General features: G+C 39.9%; 1 protein-coding gene across 7 annotated transcripts in view; it reads left to right on the top strand.

Annotated features, from left to right (window-relative positions):
• The window catches only part of LOC126884349 (neuropathy target esterase sws), a 1,280,173-nt gene that overhangs the window by 416,122 nt on the left and 839,401 nt on the right, over positions 1–24,650 (top strand). For all 7 annotated transcript variants that reach the window (XM_050650280.1, XM_050650276.1, XM_050650273.1 and 4 more), the window contains one exon: positions 1,756–1,953. In XM_050650280.1, coding sequence (XP_050506237.1) covers positions 1,756–1,953 — 198 coding nt within the window. The remainder of the gene's footprint in view (positions 1–1,755; positions 1,954–24,650) is intronic.

Raw genomic sequence — 24,650 nt, 5'->3', positions numbered from 1 at the left:
TCTCTACACACAATAAAGCCCTCAATTGAACCTTGGTGTGAGATAGACCTAAATCGCCAGCTGTTTGTGAAGCTAAATCGTTTACGCATAGGGCATAGCAGACTTACTCACAGCTACCTAATATCTAAATCAAATCGCAATATTTGTGACCTGTGTAATTGCGACTCCAATGTAACACATATATTAATAGAGTGTCCTAAATATATTAATGAAAGACAAAAACGCTCCATACCTCTCAATATAAAAGCAGTCTTAGGATCACACTGTAAGTTTACACATTTGTTTAATTATTTGAAAGACATTAATGTTTTAAACAAACTATAACCACTGTTAACATTTTGTAAACCCCATTCTTAATTTGTAAATTATGATATTGTTACCTAAATGTGAACTTATGTAATAATCAAAATGCTATTAGATTTAAGTAACCGTGTATCAATGACAGTACAGTTAATAACCCAAAGTGGTTGATGCTGATAATAAAAAAAAAAAGGAAACGACGAAATAGGTCGATTTTTGTTCTAAGGGGGACACATTTTTACAATACATATATCTGCCATTTGTCAACTCCCTCCCTTCCACTTCCCAACCCCTTATTTTTAAATAGGGAATATACCATGGGCGGCACATCATTAGAAACGCATTGAAATGGAATTCAGACATAATGATTGTTTTGACATAAAAATCACGATTTTTTTTCGATATTTGCACCGTTTTTGCAAAAAAAACTCATTATATTTAAAGTACAACACCTATTAAAAAAGGAACGTAACGTCTATGGTTTGCTAACATATAATTTTTCCTGTCACGTCACATATACTTTTGATGTGGCAGAAAAAAATGACATATTAGCAAACCATAGGTGTTACGTTTCATTTTTAAGAGGTGATGTACTTCAAATGAATTAACAATTTTTTTGCAAGACGGTGCAAATATCTAAAAAAATCTTGAACCGTCGTTATGTCTGAATACTATATCTAAATGACTTTCTCATGATGTGCCGCACCTGGTATATTAGCTATTTAAAAATAAGGGGATGGGGACGTGGAAGGGAGGGGGTTGACAAAATAGGAGATGCATGTATTGTAAAAATGTGTCCCCCTTAGAACAAAAATCAACCTCTTTCGTAATTTCCTTAAAATCTAATAATTACTGCCAAATATCGAGGTGGACTGTTTGCTTTAACCTACCCTGTATATATTTATAATATTTTATATTTCGAGTTGACTATAGGTTTGTTCCAACATGAACTTTTGGACGGCCCAGAAACCGTCACGAAACTACTTGTACCGTTTGTTGTGCTCATGTTCGTAATTGTATCGCCCAGTTATCGTCCCATGACGGTAATCATATATTTGTCATTTTTGTTGGTGACAGCTTGTGTGCTTTTAGTCGATCAAAGGCTAAAAAAATTTAAAGAATTAAATCCTAGTGCTCAAGTCAGTTCAACCAGCACATTATGCATTTGCCCGATTACTGAAATGATCATCACGAAACCGTCACCGAAAGATCACAATTCTTGTTGGAACAGTGGGAAGGACGATCCGATGACGATCATATTTTTGTTGGAACGGATTTTCTTTACCGCGCAGGAGCGTTACCGTTTCGTGACGGTTCTCGGTCGTGTTGGAACAAACCTTATAATAAAATAAACTATTTATACAAGAGAATGGATTGTTAAAATAATTTTTGGCTTTTATTCAATCAATCAAAATATCTGGCAATGGCGGTTCATTAATAACAATTCTATTTTAGGTATCGGATTGTGGTTCCATACCAAAAAAGAGGCTGTCAATACAAAACCCGGATATTAATGACGAAGAATTAATAGAAGTAGCAACCGAAGCATTTGTCAAAGAATTAGGTTTAGAAGATTTGGATTCTTTAAAAGGAAAGGTGGAAATTAGGGAAGTGTCAGCAGGAACTTACTTGATGAAAGAAGATTCTAATAAGGTAAATATATCGTTGATTTCCTTTTACGTAAATTTGTAAAATCAAAATCCTAATGAATTAATTTTGCTGTCTCAGAACCCAACTTTTGCCTATGAGCATTGTTCTGACGGGGTATATTGTTGCTCTGTGTTGCATCAAGAATACACTGTCTCCGTTGATAAAGTAATGTATTACAATATTCAGAAGTTTTTGTGTGTTTGCAGTTAATAACTAAAATCTACGTCTGCTCTGAAGAGTTCTATAGAACTGCATTTAAACCAGTCCCTTAAATTCTTCAACCATGATACTCTCCTTCTTCCTATACTCCTTCCGCCTCTTACCTTTCCCTATTCGCGGTGTGCAAGTACTTGAAGGTGATACGAGAAACGATCTTGCGCGAATAGCGGAGAAATCTTGCAATTTTCTTAAATAATTCATATTGTCAATTGAAATTGTCAAATTGACGTATATTTCATACCTACTGTTATTAAAGAAGAAAAATTATATGTTGCTCACAATATTGATATGATATATGTAATTATTATATTAAAGTATATTTAATTAATTGTATTTTGCTTGCAGTACTGAATTTTAATAATTAATTTTATTTACCACATACAATTGTTTATCTTTTAATAACATAACCTAAATCTTATGTTTCGATTTCAATAAACCAGAGTATTCACCTAAACAAGACACAAGAAACTAATCTCATCATGCAGTATCAATCGTCTGAAAATGAAACAATCAAAACATCCAAAATACAACTAGAACTTGTTAAATTTTTAGAAGGCAAAAAAGTTTCCTATAATTAATTAAGATATAATTAAAGCCTGGATAATATGCAAAATGCATGTGCATAAACATGTAGCATATTTGTGGGTTTTTTTCTAAATGCATATGCTATTCATATTTACTGGATTAACGGAATATTGCTGCATGTTATAAAAATAAGTTTAAAAATAATTTTTAACTTTTAGCAGAATGTTATAATACTCGTCTATCGTCTTCTTTAGGTGTCTGCAAACCCATAACATTTCAAGTTAAAGCGTGTTTTTGCCAAAAAAAAAGTTGTTAAAAGAGAATACTTATTTTGGACATTTGTGTTCGAGAATTTGAGGTTGAGAATTTTCAATGAGGAGGTGAGTTCTTACAAAAAATGAGTAATATAACGTCAGAACAAGCAGCTCAAATTATAGCTTTAATTGGAGATGGTCGATCGCAGCAATATCTTGTTGATGTTATGGAAATCCACAATGCAGCGTTTCAATTGCTTTAAGAAGGTATACAGAAAGTGGAGGATACACAAGAAGACCAGTTTCAGGGCTTCCCAGGTGCACGAACATCGCAGATGAACGTTATTTACACCTGCAGACTTTGAGTACACATCATGTTACAGCTAGAAAACTGCTAAATGACCTTTCAAGAGCCCGTGGTCCGTAATATTCGGTTTGTAAAGTGCCAATTCGTTTAGAAACAGATTAAGAGAATTTGGAATCAGAGCCAGAATGCCTTTTACTGCTCCACTGTTAACGAGTGCACACCGTATAACACGTTTAAGATTTGCACCACACACACACACACACACACACACACACACACACACACACACACACACACACACACACACACACACACACACACACACACACACACACACACACACACACACACACACACACACACACACACACACACACACACACACACACACACACACACACACACACACACACACACACACACACACACACACACACACACACACACACACACACACACACACACACACACACACACACACACACACACACACACACACACACACACACACACACACACACACACACACACACACACACACACACACACACACACACACACACACACACACACACACACACACACACACACACACACACACACACACACACACACACACACACACACACACACACACACACACACACACACACACACACACACACACACACACACACACACACACACACACACACACACACACACACACACACACACACACACACACACACACACACACACACACACACACACACACACACACACACACACACACACACACACACACACACACACACACACACACACACACACACACACACACACACACACACACACACACACACACACACACACACACACACACACACACACACACACACACACACACACACACACACACACACACACACACACACACACACACACACACACACACACACACACACACACACACACACACACACACACACACACACACACACACACACACACACACACACACACACACACACACACACACATCACACACATCACACACATCACACACATCACACACATCACACACATCACACACATCACACACATCACACACATCACACACATCACACACATCACACACATCACACACATCACACACATCACACACATCACACACATCACACACATCACACACATCACACACATCACACACATCACACACATCACACACATCACACACATCACACACATCACACACATCACACACATCACACACATCACACACATCACACACATCACACACATCACACACATCACACACATCACACACATCACACACATCACACACATCACACACATCACACACATCACACACATCACACACATCACACACATCACACACATCACACACATCACACACATCACACACATCACACACATCACACACATCACACACATCACACACATCACACACATCACACACATCACACACATCACACACATCACACACACACACATCACACACATCACACACACACACACACACACACACACACACACACACACACACACACACACACACACACACACACACACACACACACACACACACACACACACACACACACACACACACACACACACACACACACACACACACACACACACACACACACACACACACACACACACACACACACACACACACACACACACACACACACACACACACACACACACACACACACACACACACACACACACACACACACACACACACACACACACACACACACACACACACACACACACACACACACACACACACACACACACACACACACACACACACACACACACACACACACACACACACACACACACACACACACACACACACACACACACACACACACACACACACACACACACACACACACACACACACACACACACACACACACACACACATCACACACATCACACACATCACACACATCACACACATCACACACATCACACACATCACACACATCACACACATCACACACATCACACACATCACACACATCACACACATCACACACATCACACACATCACACACATCACACACATCACACACATCACACACATCACACACATCACACACATCACACACATCACACACATCACACACATCACACACATCACACACATCACACACATCACACACATCACACACATCACACACATCACACACATCACACACATCACACACACATCACACACATCACACACACATCACAACACATCACACACACATCACACACACATCACACACACATCACACACACATCACACACACATCACACACACATCACACACACATCACACACACATCACACACACATCACACACACATCACACACACATCACACACACATCACACACACATCACACACACATCACACACACATCACACACACATCACACACACATCACACACACATCACACACACATCACACACACATCACACACACATCACACACACATCACACACACATCACACACACATCACACACACATCACACACACATCACACACACATCACACACACATCACACACACATCACACACACATCACACACACATCACACACACATCACACACACATCACACACACATCACACACACATCACACACACATCACACACACATCACACACACATCACACACACATCACACACACATCACACACACATCACACACACATCACACACACATCACACACACATCACACACACATCACACACACATCACACACACATCACACACACATCACACACACATCACACACACATCACACACACATCACACACACATCACACACACATCACACACACATCACACACACATCACACACACATCACACACACATCACACACACATCACACACACATCACACACACATCACACACACATCACACACACATCACACACACATCACACACACATCACACACACATCACACACACATCACACACACATCACACACACATCACACACACATCACACACACATCACACACACATCACACACACATCACACACACATCACACACACATCACACACACATCACACACACATCACACACACATCACACACACATCACACACACATCACACACACATCACACACACATCACACACACATCACACACACATCACACACACATCACACACACATCACACACACATCACACACACATCACACACACATCACACACACATCACACACACATCACACACACATCACACACACATCACACACACATCACACACACATCACACACACATCACACACACATCACACACACATCACACACACATCACACACACATCACACACACATCACACACACATCACACACACATCACACACACATCACACACACATCACACACACATCACACACACATCACACACACATCACACACACATCACACACACATCACACACACATCACACACACATCACACACACATCACACACACATCACACACACATCACACACACATCACACACACATCACACACACATCACACACACATCACACACACATCACACACACATCACACACACATCACACACACATCACACACACATCACACACACATCACACACACATCACACACACATCACACACACATCACACACACATCACACACACATCACACACACATCACACACACATCACACACACATCACACACACATCACACACACATCACACACATCACACACATCACATGCCACCACCTCACAACGCAACACAAAATTCGTTGGAGGTGAGAGCACAGGTGTTGCGGGCTAGCTTTTATACAGTTTACTATTTTGTTGTTAAAAGGGCGCCAGACAAATTAATGCCACAAACACCAATCCAGTGTACCTAAATTCCCGAATTTGCCAAAAGAATCGGAATAATACTACACCTTTGACACTTTAATTGAACACATAATATATTGAACACTTTTTAAAAATGACACTAAGCTAACTACTAAAACTAACCAAACTGAACCAAACAACGACCCCTGATCACTGGGTAAATTACCTAAATATGGGTAGCAACAAAAAAAATATATAAACGTATATAAAAAAAAATGCAATTTATAAATCTCGAGACGCAATCGTAGAGCTCTGCGAATGGTAAGGTCGAGTACGCGTAGCGGAAAATAAACAATTGACTATCCGATCAAGAGCCGTGTACATAAGAAATTATAAAAGGAAATACTAATAAATTAAAAAAAAAACAACCTAATGAAGATACCTGAATTCAACAAATAAAATATACAAATAAATTACCGCAACCTAAATTATCAAATTCTACAGATTAAAAAAAAAAGATCAGCAAATTAAATGGTTACAAATCAAAATCATTAAAGTAACTCATCTGAAATCCAGTTATTGAGATTCAAACCCCAAAATAAAAACCACGTGGAAAAACCCTAAAACAAAACAAGCATTAATCCCACTATTAAAATTCACAAGTACCCCTTAAGCCCCCCGAGGTGGGATGTAATATAGCATAACTTACCCAAAATCGATGGGGTCTTCCAGCTTTCAGAGGATCACGTGTCTTCAGTACAACTTCGATACAGAAACCCGTTTTCTGGCCTCAAACCAAACATTCATTCGTATCTAGAACAATTTACTCGTTGTCACACATAATCGATCACCCAATACGCAAATATCACTTACCAAATCGAAGAAATGACACCACAGCCGTATTTTATCCCAAAAATTGGACTAAACTAGTAATATATCTTCAAAATCAATTTTGCTAACTCCAATAATTACTAGTTTATGCGAAAGTCTGATTTATAGATCCCAAATTAATGGATGGATCAGATAAATCCTTATTTTCAAAAAAAATCAGACGTTTAAAAAAATTCGGCGGTGACGTTCAAATCAACAATTCCGATTTTACAAGCTGCTAAGTGACCAACTAAGTCACATTCTTCTTTTAAAAATAGAACTTTGATTTGACAGATTTAAAAGTCTGTCAAAACATAAAACGAACAAAAATACGATATCCCGAAGCGGTACCATATTGAATCCGAAAAGGAAGAATTGTCAACGCTATGTATTCAACTAGAATCAAACAAACGTCAGCTATAGAGTAAATGACCAATTTCAATGACAATAAAAAAACATAAAATACATACCTACAAATCGAATTAATGAATTTACGCTATTTATATTTAATCAAATTGATGAAATTGTTTTTATTACAACGAATGTTCTAGCTTATAAATACTTAAATCGTGTACCTGAGATGATTAAAAGTTAATCAGTAATTTTGACTGTAACAAATCCCCCCTCTACTTCAAGAAATTTACGTAGTAAATTTCTAAAAGAGTAAAAAAAAACAAATCAGCGCAGCGTCACATTGCACATCTGATCACAACTACAATCATTCAGCCACGATACCCAGACACATTTCAAGGTTGACCATTCACTCGATTACAGTCATCCTTCTTTTCCGCCAAAGGAAAAGAAAAAAGAACAATAACAAAAAAAATAATAAACATAACACCACCCGGTGTGTTACACGGGATGATGATGGAAGACATAACGAATGCGAATATACTACTCCTCAGTCGGTCCCGGTTTAAGATCTTTCGCATGCCACACACCTTTGCTATTGCCCTTGTCGTCACATAACTCATAGTCCACGGTGATATCCGTTTCTTCACACAAAAGGGGCCTATAAATTTAGGGGCTAGTTTATGCGAAAAATATTTTGCAGCGTCAGACTGGGCATAATTCCTCCTCCAGACAAGTTGGTTTGAAAGGTACTCGACATGACGACAACGCAAGTTATATCTATCGCAACTCTTATTCCCAGCAACTTCCAGACGATTCCTAACATCCAAAAACATTTTTCTAAATGACTCATTTCTGGATAGATCCCCGGTCTGAGTTCCATCTTCGTCATTTATCCCAGTGAGAGCAGCATAATCTTGTCCAGACAATTTCATATTCCGACCAAAATTGACAAAGTATGGTGTTAGTTTAGTAGTCTCATGAGTGGATGTTCTAAGAGCACAAGCAATTTTATGTAAGTTCTCATCCGAAGTTCGGTGATTATCTGACACATACATAGCCAACATAGTTTTAAATGTTCGATTTACCCTCTCTGTTGGGTTAGCCCTGGGGTGATAAGCAGCACTGTATTTCACATAACACTTATAAGTCTGCATTAATTTTCCAAACTGGGTGGATCTAAATTGAGGACCGTTGTCACATATTACAATCCTAGGCACTCCAAATATCAAGAAAACTTCATTTTCCACCTTTTTCACCACCGTATCACCTGTAGCTTTCCGCAAGGGAAACAATAGGGTAAACTTACTCAAGTAATCAGTAACATTTAAAATATATATATATGGCCTTGCTTTGACCTTGGTAGTGGACCTACCAAGTCCATCGAGATCATTTCCCAAGGGCGGTTAACCTTAGGATGAGATACCATTTTGTCAGTTGGCTTCTGCTGAGACGGCTTGTAAGCAGCGCAGGTTTTACATCTTCGTACAACATTGGCTATGTCATTCCTCATTTTAGGCCAGTAATACTTTTCAGCCACTCTAGAATAAGTCTTGAACACGCCAGTATGCCCTGATGTAGGAGGTTCATGAGCTGCTAAGATTATGTTAAGCCGATCTTTCTTGGGTACTACCAGCCTCCAATTTTCATCAATGGATGACAACCCAGGATACTCATTGGCCACATGTTTCCACAGCTTACCTCCTTCGACTCTCCAACTGCCAAACTTACTATGACATCCTTGAACCTTCATCAGCATTTTCTGATACCACTTGTCACAATTTGTTTCATCAACTACTTCGGTCTCTATGCAATCGACGATTGGAACAGCTCTGGACAACATATCTGGTACGATATTTTCTTTGCCCTTCCTATGGATTACCTTGAAGTCGTACTGCTGTAGCCTTACAGCCCATCGTGCTAATCGTCCAGTCAGATCTTTCAAATTTTGCAGCCAAAGCAAACTATAATGATCGGTTATGACCGTGAACGGTACACCTTCTAAGTAAGGGCGCAATTTTTCAATAGCCCACAATACAGCTAGACATTCACGCTCTGTAGTAGTGTAATTGCGCTCTTGACGAGTTAAGGAACGGCTAAGATAAGACACCACTCTATCACCATCTTCATGCGGTTGCACTAGTACTGCTCCAATCCCATAACCTGACGCATCTGTCTGAACCGTAAATGGCTTGGTATAATCTGGACATGTTAAAACTGGTGCGGCTACCAAACACTCCTTGATCTTCCTGAAAGATCTGCTACACTCTTCGGTCCATAGAAACTTTGCTTTTTTCTTTATCAGCGCTGTTATTGGGGCAATAATGGTTGAAAAATCTGGTACAAATTTTCGGTACCACGAAAATGTTCCAACTATACGACGCACTTCAGTAGCGTTATTTGGAGTTGCTATCTCCAACATTGCCCTGACCTTTTCTGGATCAACATGTAACCCATTCCGATCTATAACGTACCCAAGGTATTTCATCTGCGGTCTACAAAACTGACACTTATCAAGGCTGACCGTGATGTTAGCTTCCCTTAATCGCCGAAACACCTCCTCCAATATGGCCAGATGTTGTTCGAAACTTTGACTTACTATAACCACATCATCAAGATATACAAAGACATGTGGTTCCAGATCATGACCCAACACATTGTCAATAAGTCTCTGCCAGGTAGCAGGGGCATTATGCAAACCAAATGGCATCCTTTTGAATTGAAAAAGCCCACGGTTCGGTACTGTAAATGCCGTAAATTGCTTGGATGTTTCGGCCATTGGCACCTGCCAGTAAGCCGATTTCACATCAAGACTTGACAAATAGTTGGCATTTCGAAGCTTATCCAAAGTATCAGAAACTTGTGGCAATGGGTAACTGTCTCTAACTGTCACTGAGTTTAATTTGCGGTAGTCAACACAAAACCTATAAGAGCCATCTTTCTTCTTGACCAAAAGTATTGGCGAGGACCAAGGGCTGTTAGAAGCTTCAACTATCCCTAACTTCAACAGCTCATTAAGCTCCTTATCAATTTGCTCCTGGACAACAGGGTTGACTCTGTAATAGCGTTGTTTAATGGGTTGACTATTCGTGACAATCGTATGCTCTGCCACATTTGTACAACCAAGTTCGTTTCCCATAAGTACTATATTCCTATCAATAACTGACTGTAATCTGCTCTTTTCGAAAGAACTAAGTCGCGTCTGTCCACTCATCTGGTCGATACAGTTGACTAGCACCGGTTCACTAGAAAAACACCACTCCTTCCTACGCAAGTCCGGAACTATACCCATAATACGCCAGAAGTCAGCTCCCAAAATTAACAGGTGCGGTAAGTCTGGAATCACCATAGCCTCAATCAATCTAAATCTACCCCTCAACTTAACAGGCAATTCCACCATGCCGACACTGAGACAACTAACACCATTTGCCACTGTGCAGCTATTTAGGCGATTGTTATCCATGGGCAGACTTAACTCTCTAATCATAGGTAATCCTTTACTCCCCAACACCGTCCTACTTGCTCCAGAATCCAGCAATCCTAAAACAGATTTTCCAAGTATATCAACAGTCAGGTATGGTCTCTCGTCACCAACAGCATTTTCTAAAACAAAATCTAATAGTACTTGTATTTTGACGATCGAGGTTTCATCATTTCCACTGCTTTTTCCTCGATCAGTCAAAGGCAGTGGAACTAGTTTTCCGAAGGTCGTAGTTTTGAACAATCAGGACATGTCTTAACGGTGTAGCCCTCCTTTTTGCACTTAAAACAACGCGTGGTCCTTGGTGCCGTGCAACCAATAGCTTGGTGTCCTGGTTTATTACATCTGTAGCAAACGATATCTTTCGGAGGTCTTGCGTTTTTCACTTCACCACGAACTACACTTGATGTAGTCGACTGATCCTGACAACTATCCACACTAACGCTGCTAGACGAGTCGACCGCTACATAAGCTAAATCTGGTTCTAAAATATTGCCAATTCGTCTGCTAGGTGGAACATAGCTTTCAACTGCTTCCTTCCTGGCTTCTAATTTTTTTCCATATTCACGAAGCTTTGCAATAGAATCAACTTCTAATAACGCCAACTGTGTCTGGTAATATGGTGCAATATTTTTCATTAATATCTTCAATTTGGTCGGTTCATCAATAGGGCAAGTCAATCTCCTAAAATATCCAGCCATCACTGCTAGATAAACTCCAATCGATTCATCAGGTCCTTGAGTGCGTCTACGAATTTCATCAAACAATTTTTCGTTGTAATCATGAGACAAATATTCTTCTTTTAAGAGCTCCACAAATTCATCCCAATTAGCAATCTGGTTTCTATAAGCCAAATAGAATTGATATGCCCTGCCATCACACAAATCTATGCCAGATTCCAGAAGAGTCTCTTTCGTGACATGTCTCGCCATTCTAAGTTCTTCTACTCTTTCGAGAAACGCGCTTATCGATGTGCCCTTCCGGTCACCAGAAAATTTCAAGTTCCATTTTGAGGGAGGTATGCACTGAATTTGAGAAGATGTAATTGGAACCCTTGAAGCTATCGAGCTTGATGTATGTGCTGGTACACCCTCTATATGTAGATTTTCAGTTTGGTCAGCCAGCAAACTTAGATGGACTGGTACACTCATAGTTCTCTCCAATTCTTCGGCTCTTGACTGCAGACGACCCAATAAGTCAAATACCCTTGACAGTAATGCTGGTCTCTCTTCGGTACCTTCAGGTATATGCTCCAGTCTATTCAACACACAATGTAATTTAGATGTGAACTTGTTATAATCATTACTAGCTGTAGTGCCAGTAAAGGCCGAAATCATTGGATCGAGCTCATTGAGTTTTAACTTCACCGCAGACACATCCTCCTCAGTATTGTAAGGATACGGAGGGTAGCTAATGCTGTCTCCACTCTTCTCCAACCTAAGTGCCGCAGTCAGTGCATGGCGCATCTCTTCCACCGTTATAGTAGCACATCCTCTAATCTTCAACTCATACGTGAGTTCATCTTGGCTTAATCGATACACGTTAATTTTACGAGGCATCTTTCACATTCACTTCACTTTCACAATAACACAAACTTCACTTCACCAAATATCCCCAAACGAATATTCTTCCAAGTCTTCAAAAATTGTCCAATATTCCACAAGTGTCAAAGAAGAAGAAGATCTTCAAGATCGCCACCACGTTGGGCTTCAAAAATGCCACCACCTCACAACGCAACACAAAATTCGTTGGAGGTGAGAGCACAGGTGTTGCGGGCTAGCTTTTATACAGTGGAGATGGGGTGGATTCCCAATTTTACTATTTTGTTGTTAAAAGGGCGCCAGACAAATTCATGCCACAAACACCAATCCAGTGTACCTAAATTCCCGAATTTGCCAAAAGAATCGGAATAATACTACACCTTTGACACTTTAATTGAACACATAATATATTGAACACTTTTTAAAAATTACACTAAGCTAACTACTAAAACTAACCAAACTGAACCAAACAACGACCCCTGATCACTGGGTAAATTACCTAAATATGGGTAGCAACAAAAAAAATATATAAACGTATATAAAAAAAATGCAATTTATAAATCTCGAGACGCAATCGTAGAGCTCTGCGAATGGTAAGGTCGAGTACGCGTAGCGGAAAATAAACAATTGACTATCCGATCAAGAGCCGTGTACATAAGAAATTATAAAAGGAAATACTAATAAATTAAAAAAAAACAACCTAATGAAGATACCTGAATTCAACAAATAAAATATACAAATAAATTACCGCAACCTAAATTATCAAATTCTACAGATTAAAAAAAAAAGATCAGCAAATTAAATGGTTACAAATCAAAATCATTAAAGTAACTCATCTGAAATCCAGTTATTGAGATTCAAACCCCAAAATAAAAACCACGTGGAAAAACCCTAAAACAAAACAAGCATTAATCCCACTATTAAAATTCACAAGTACCCCTTAAGCCCCCCGAGGTGGGATGTAATATAGCATAACTTACCCAAAATCGATGGGGTCTTCCAGCTTTCAGAGGATCACGTGTCTTCAGTACAACTTCGATACAGAAACCCGTTTTCTGGCCTCAAACCAAACATTCATTCGTATCTAGAACAATTTACTCGTTGTCACACATAATCGATCACCCAATACGCAAATATCACTTACCAAATCGAAGAAATGACACCACAGCCGTATTTTATCCCAAAAATTGGACTAAACTAGTAATATATCTTCAAAATCAATTTTGCTAACTCCAATAATTACTAGTTTATGCGAAAGTCTGATTTATAGATCCCAAATTAATGGATGGATCAGATAAATCCTTATTTTCAAAAAAAATCAGACGTTTAAAAAAATTCGGCGGTGACGTTCAAATCAACAATTCCGATTTTACAAGCTGCTAAGTGACCAACTAAGTCACATTCTTCTTTTAAAAATAGAACTTTGATTTGACAGATTTAAAAGTCTGTCAAAACATAAAACGAACAAAAATACGATATCCCGAAGCGGTACCATATTGAATCCGAAAAGGAAGAATTGTCAACGCTATGTATTCAACTAGAATCAAACAAACGTCAGCTATAGAGTAAATGACCAATTTCAATGACAATAAAAAAACATAAAATACATACCTACAAATCGAATTAATGAATTTACGCTATTTATATTTAATCAAATTGATGAAATTGTTTTTATTACAACGAATGTTCTAGCTTATAAATACTTAAATCGTGTACCTGAGATGATTAAAAGTTAATCAGTAATTTTGACTGTAACACACACACATCACACACATCACACACATCACACACATTACACACATCACACACATTACACACATCACACACATCACACACATCACACACATCACACACATCACACACATCACACACATCACACACATCACACACATCACACACATCACACACATCACACACATCACACACATCACACACATCACACACATCACACACATCACACACATCACACACATCACACACATCACACACATCACACACATCACACACATCACACACATCACACACATCACACACATCACACACATCACACACATCACACACATCACACACATCACACACATCACACACATCACACACATCACACACATCACACACATCACACACATCACACACATCACACACATCACACACATCACACACATCACACACATCACACACATCACACACATCACACACATCACACACATCACACACATCACACACATCACACACATCACACACATCACACACATCACACACATCACACACATCACACACATCACACACATCACACACATCACACACATCACACACATCACACACATCACACACATCACACACATCACACACATCACACACATCACACACATCACACACATCACACACATCACACACATCACACACATCACACACATCACACACATCACACACATCACACACATCACACACATCACACACATCACACACATCACACACATCACACACATCACACACATCACACACATCACACACATCACACACATCACACACACACACACACACACACACACACACACACACACACACACACACACACACACACACACACACACACACACACACACACACACACACACACACACACACATCACACACATCACACACATCACACACATCACACACATCACACACATCACACACATCACACACATCACACACATCACACACATCACACACATCACACACATCACACACATCACACACATCACACACATCACACACATCACACACATCACACACATCACACACATCACACACATCACACACATCACACACATCACACACATCACACACATCACACACATCACACACATCACACACATCACACACATCACACACATCACACACATCACACACATCACACACATCACACACATCACACACATCACACACATCACACACATCACACACATCACACACATCACACACATCACACACATCACACACATCACACACATCACACACATCACACACATCACACACATCACACACATCACACACATCACACACATCACACACATCACACACATCACACACATCACACACATCACACACATCACACACATCACACACATCACACACATCACACACATCACACACATCACACACATCACACACATCACACACATCACACACATCACACACATCACACACATCACACACATCACACACATCACACACATCACACACATCACACACATCACACACATCACACACATCACACACATCACACACATCACACACATCACACACATCACACACATCACACACATCACACACATCACACACATCACACACATCACACACATCACACACATCACACACATCACACACATCACACACATCACACACATCACACACATCACACACATCACACACATCACACACATCACACACATCACACACATCACACACATCACACACATCACACACATCACACACATCACACACATCACACACATCACACACATCACACACATCACACACATCACACACATCACACACATCACACACATCACACACATCACACACATCACACACATCACACACATCACACACATCACACACATCACACACATCACACACATCACACACATCACACACATCACACACATCACACACATCACACACATCACACACATCACACACATCACACACATCACACACATCACACACATCACACACATCACACACATCACACACATCACACACATCACACACATCACACACATCACACACATCACACACATCACACACATCACACACATCACACACATCACACACATCACACACATCACACACATCACACACATCACACACATCACACACATCACACACATCACACACATCACACACATCACACACATCACACACATCACACACATCACACACATCACACACATCACACACATCACACACATCACACACATCACACACATCACACACATCACACACATCACACACATCACACACATCACACACATCACACACATCACACACATCACACACATCACACACATCACACACATCACACACATCACACACATCACACACATCACACACATCACACACATCACACACATCACACACATCACACACATCACACACATCACACACATCACACACATCACACACATCACACACATCACACACATCACACACACACACACACACACACATCACACACACACACACATCACACACACACACACACACACACATCACACACACACACACATCACACACACACACACATCACACACACACACACACACACACACACACACACACACACACACACACACACACACACACACACACACACACACACACACACACACACACACACACACACACACACACACACACACACACACACACACACACACACACACACACACACACACACACACACACACACACACACACACACACACACACACACACACACACACACACACACACACACACACACACACACACACACACACACACACACACACACACACACACACACACACACACACACACACACACACACACACACACACACACACACACACACACACACACACACACACACACACACACACACACACACACACACACACACACACACACACACACACACACACACACACACACACACACACACACACACACACACACACACACACACACACACACACACACACACACACACACACACACACACACACACACACACACACACACACACACACACACACACACACACACACACACACACACACACACACACACACACACACACACACACACACACACACACACACACACACACACACACACACACACACACACACACACACACACACACACACACACACACACACACACACACACACACACACACACACACACACACACACACACACACACACACACACACACACACACACACACACACACACACACACACACACACACACACACACACACACACACACACACACACACACACACACACACACACACACACACACACACACACACACACACACACACACACACACACACACACACACACACACACACACACACACACACACACACACACACACACACACACACACACACACACACACACACACACACACACACACACACACACACACACACACACACACACACACACACACACACACACACACACACACACACACACACACACACACACACACACACACACACACACACACACACACACACACACACACACACACACACACACACACACACACACACACACACACACACACACACACACACACACACACACACACACACACACACACACACACACACACACACACACACACACACACACACACACACACACACACACACACACACACACACACACACACACACACACACACACACACACACACACACACACACACACACACACACACACACACACACACACACACACACACACACACACACACACACACACACACACACACACACACACACACACACACACACACACACACACACACACACACACACACACACACACACACACACACACACACACACACACACACACACACACACACACACACACACACACACACACACACACACACACACACACACACACACACACACACACACACACACACCACACACACACACACACACACACACACACACACACACACACACACACACACACACACACACACACACACACACACACACACACACACACACACACACACACACACACACACACACACACACACACACACACACACACACACACACACACACACACACACACACACACACACACACACACACACACACACACACACACACACACACACACACACACACACACACACACACACACACACACACACACACACACACACACACACACACACACACACACACACACACACACACACACACACACACACACACACACACACACACACACACACACACACACACACACACACACACACACACACACACACACACACACACACACACACACACACACACACACACACACACACACACACACACACACACACACACACACACACACACACACACACACACACACACACACACACACACACACACACACACACACACACACACACACACACACACACACACACACACACACACACACACACACACACACACACACACACACACACACACACACACACACACACACACACACACACACACACACACACACACACACACACACACACACACACACACACACACACACACACACACACACACACACACACACACACACACACACACACACACACACACACACACACACACACACACACACACACACACACACACACACACACACACACACACACACACACACACACACACACACACACACACACACACACACACACACACACACACACACACACACACACACACACACACACACACACACACACACACACACACACACACACACACACACACACACACACACACACACACACACACACACACACACACACACACACACACACACACACACACACACACACACACACACACACACACACACACACACACACACACACACACACACACACACACACACACACACACACACACACACACACACACACACACACACACACACACACACACACACACACACACACACACACACACACACACACACACACACACACACACACACACACACACACACACACACACACACACACACACACACACACACACACACACACACACACACACACACACACACACACACACACACACACACACACACACACACACACACACACACACACACACACACACACACACACACACACACACACACACACACACACACACACACACACACACACACACACACACACACACACACACACACACACACACACACACACACACACACACACACACACACACACACACACACACACACACACACACACACACACACACACACACACACACACACACACACACACACACACACACACACACACACACACACACACACACACACACACACACACACACACACACACACACACACACACACACACACACACACACACACACACACACACACACACACACACACACACACACACACACACACACACACACACACACACACACACACACACACACACACACACACACACACACACACACACACACACACACACACACACACACACACACACACACACACACACACACACACACACACACACACACACACACACACACACACACACACACACACACACACACACACACACACACACACACACACACACACACACACACACACACACACACACACACACACACACACACACACACACACACACACACACACACACACACACACACACACACACACACACACACACACACACACACACACACACACACACACACACACACACACACACACACACACACACACACACACACACACACACACACACACACACACACACACACACACACACACACACACACACACACACACACACACACACACACACACACACACACACACACACACACACACACACACACACACACACACACACACACACACACACACACACACACACACACACACACACACACACACACACACACACACACACACACACACACACACACACACACACACACACACACACACACACACACACACACACACACACACACACACACACACACACACACACACACACACACACACACACACACACACACACACACACACACACACACACACACACACACACACACACACACACACACACACACACACACACACACACACACACACACACACACACACACACACACACACACACACACACACACACACACACACACACACACACACACACACACACACACACACACACACACACACACACACACACACACACACACACATCACACACATCACACACACCACACACACACAAGTAAAATAAAAACTAAAATCTAAACTTTTTTGGGCATTTTTTGTAGGAGTATTTTAATAGTTATTTATGTACCAAGTCAGTAAAGTGATCTTTATCGAACGAGTCTGATATTATGATCTGAGCGAGCGTAGCGAGCAAGGCGAATAACAGGCGAGTTCGATCAAGAGTCTTTACTGACGTGGTGCATACAAAATTTTTTCGCCAATCATAAAATACATTAACACTTACTTAATTACATCCTTCTAATGAAAAAAGAGTGTGTGTACTTTGTACGCACAGAAGTTATACTTCTATTATCATGATTTCAACGAAATAAATATATTTTAAACAGTTTTATCGTATTTATATTTAAATAATATACTAATTTTAACACGTAAAGTAAAATACCAAAAATTAAAAATACCGTTAATAGTTACGTCATTGTTTATGAAGTGTAGCGTGTAGCCTGCCACAGCGAAGTTGATTTGCCGTGATGAATAGTAGAAAATCTAAATAAATACATATATTTGCTAACAAATTATCAGTACCTACATATCTATGACCGTCCTATATATAATCGAATTAACAAAAACACCGTTTCATACTATATTCGCATTAAGACGAAACTTAAAAGATTTAAGAATTCTTTTACTTTTACACAAAATAAAAATTTCGTGTGACAGTAATGACAGAAGGCAGAAGGCTCTTGCTTGCATGATGGCTGATTTCGATTTTTAATCGATAGTTGTTAGGTATCAATATTGAATACCTAATTACTAAATCTGTAAAGTTTTGATTTATGTTTTATAAATAATCGATTACTGCCATCGACCACTTACATTCAATCTCAGTTAATTTGATTAATCGCAGAAGGTAAAGTAAAATTCTTCTTTCAGTACAATAAAGTGTTACTTTACTGCCGCAAATGGCGGCAAATGAGTACAATAATGAATGACTTTGGTGACGGTTGACGATAAAAAATTTTAAAATAAATGTTTCTTTCACTCCAATTTTACAAAAATCTACGCGGCACTAAAAAATACATGTAGTTTCAAAATAAAAAAAAAGAATTAGGTCTTTAAGTGCTTTAGTTACAGAGATATGTGACATAATGTTAACATTGTCGTTAAATGGGACTTTGGGTGCCCTTAAATATCAAAAAAAATTTAGTGACAATTCTGTTTAGAATGAACTGTTCTATATAAAATCGAATTTTGACATAATTATAAACTCTATTACAAAACTAGAGTTAAAGATAGAAGGAGAACCTCAAAGATAGTTTTTGCAAATAATAATATCAAAGAAAGAATAATAAATCATCTAACTGATGAATACTTTGAAAAATGAGTTATCTTAAAAGCCAATAAAATTAATCAGTGAGTGTGAGTGGTGTTATACTGATTATTAATCGATTATAAATTTTTTGAAATTCTTATTTTTTATTTCAGTTGGAATTATACGTTATTTTATGTTTTCATGACTCATAAATACGTTTAGAGATGCAGAGATAATTACATCTTTACCTTCTTACCTTTTTTCGGGTTTTACATTCGAATGTACAGTGGAACCTCGATAATTCGGGACCGCGGCCGATCCGGGTTATCGAAAATTCTGGTTACCCGGAGAATATGGTAAACATTAGTAAAATAAATATTTCTAATAGCAAAATACACATTATAATTGCAAAAATATGAAATACATATGCACAGTACGTCTAAATTACGTACAGTTGTATGCACTATTGTTTATTTCTTGGTAAAAAACTCCAGTCAAAGTGAAAAAAGAATGTGTGTGTACTTTGTACGCACGTAAGAAGTTATACTTCTATTACATGTATGATTTAAACGAAATTAATATACTTTAAACAGTTCATTTATATTTTATTTCAATATTAAACTAATTTTAATACTTACTACTTCTCAAAAATTTTTATTAAAACAGTGCCAAAAATTAAAATAATAAAAGAATAAAACACACACAAACAAACACATTGAAAAATGCCACAAATGATTTCTGAACAATGTAGGAAAATTTTTTAACTAAATACGTATTTTCTGAAAAAAAATTATATAATAAATAAATTTACAATCATAAAATGTATAAAAAAAAATAAAAAAATAAAAGTTTCCATTGGGGTCGAACTCGCTTATCAGCGCAGTTAGTATTGAAATTCATTCACCTTAAACTTTTACCCACGGAGACCATGTGTCATCATGTGCGAAGATCAACTAACTAAACGGATTAAACTTTTGACGGCTCTGAATTTAACCAAATTATTTTGATTTTGAATTAACTCTTTAATAACTCTTTAGTTCTGGTAAAGAGACAGTGAGGTATATTTAAATCCGCTCCGCAAAAAACTTCAAATACTGAAGCTTTGCGAGCAGAAAAATCACCAAATTATTTGCAAAGTGTAAATAAGTGAGTTAAGAAACTTACAGTGTAAATTTAAAAAGAATATTGAAAGTAAGATCCATACATTATTAATCTAACCTAGTTTTAATAAAATTATATTTTAACTACTAACAGTAAAATAATTACAGTCATAGTCAAGTTTTTTGGCACTGATAAGAAGTCAAGGTCCTATGGGTGGACTAGCCGAAGCTGCTTTCAGCAGTGGTAATTACTAATAAATTGATTTAATTATAATTAAGGTACTTCGGTATCTATCAATCGAAAAATACAGAGTCGGCTTTCTGAACGAAAACAAGAAGATATTGAAGAATAAGAAGATATTGAAGAATAAGAAGATATCGAAGAATAAGAAGATATTGAAGATAAGAAGAAGACATTGTTGATAAATCTAATTTATTCAAGTGAACATTAATTGTTGATATAAATAAATAAATAAGATATTAAATGGTATTTAAATAGTTTTATAATTAAAGTAAAAAATTGAATAATATATAAATATTTTGTAATTAAAGTAAAAAATTTAATTAATTTGAGTTAATCAAGTAGGTTTAATTTGATTTAATATTTGTATTTATAAATACATACCTACTTTAATAATTTGAATAGGAAGAAAGATGGCGGATGGTAATGATAGCATTAATGAGGACGGTAAAAGAAAAGCAAAGAGGAGCCAGATATATTTAGCAGGAGTAGAAAAGTGAACCGAACACCAGACAGGTCGAAACCATCAACGAATGAAACCAGCAGCCAGAACGAAATGATGGAACTAATGAGACAATTAGCAAGCGATAACAAAAAGAAAAACAAGGACCTGGAAGATATA

Source organism: Diabrotica virgifera, chromosome 5, assembly GCF_917563875.1.
Source record: "Diabrotica virgifera virgifera chromosome 5, PGI_DIABVI_V3a".
Lineage (NCBI taxonomy): Eukaryota > Metazoa > Arthropoda > Insecta > Coleoptera > Chrysomelidae > Diabrotica > Diabrotica virgifera.
This window is presented reverse-complemented; position numbering and strand designations above follow the sequence as displayed.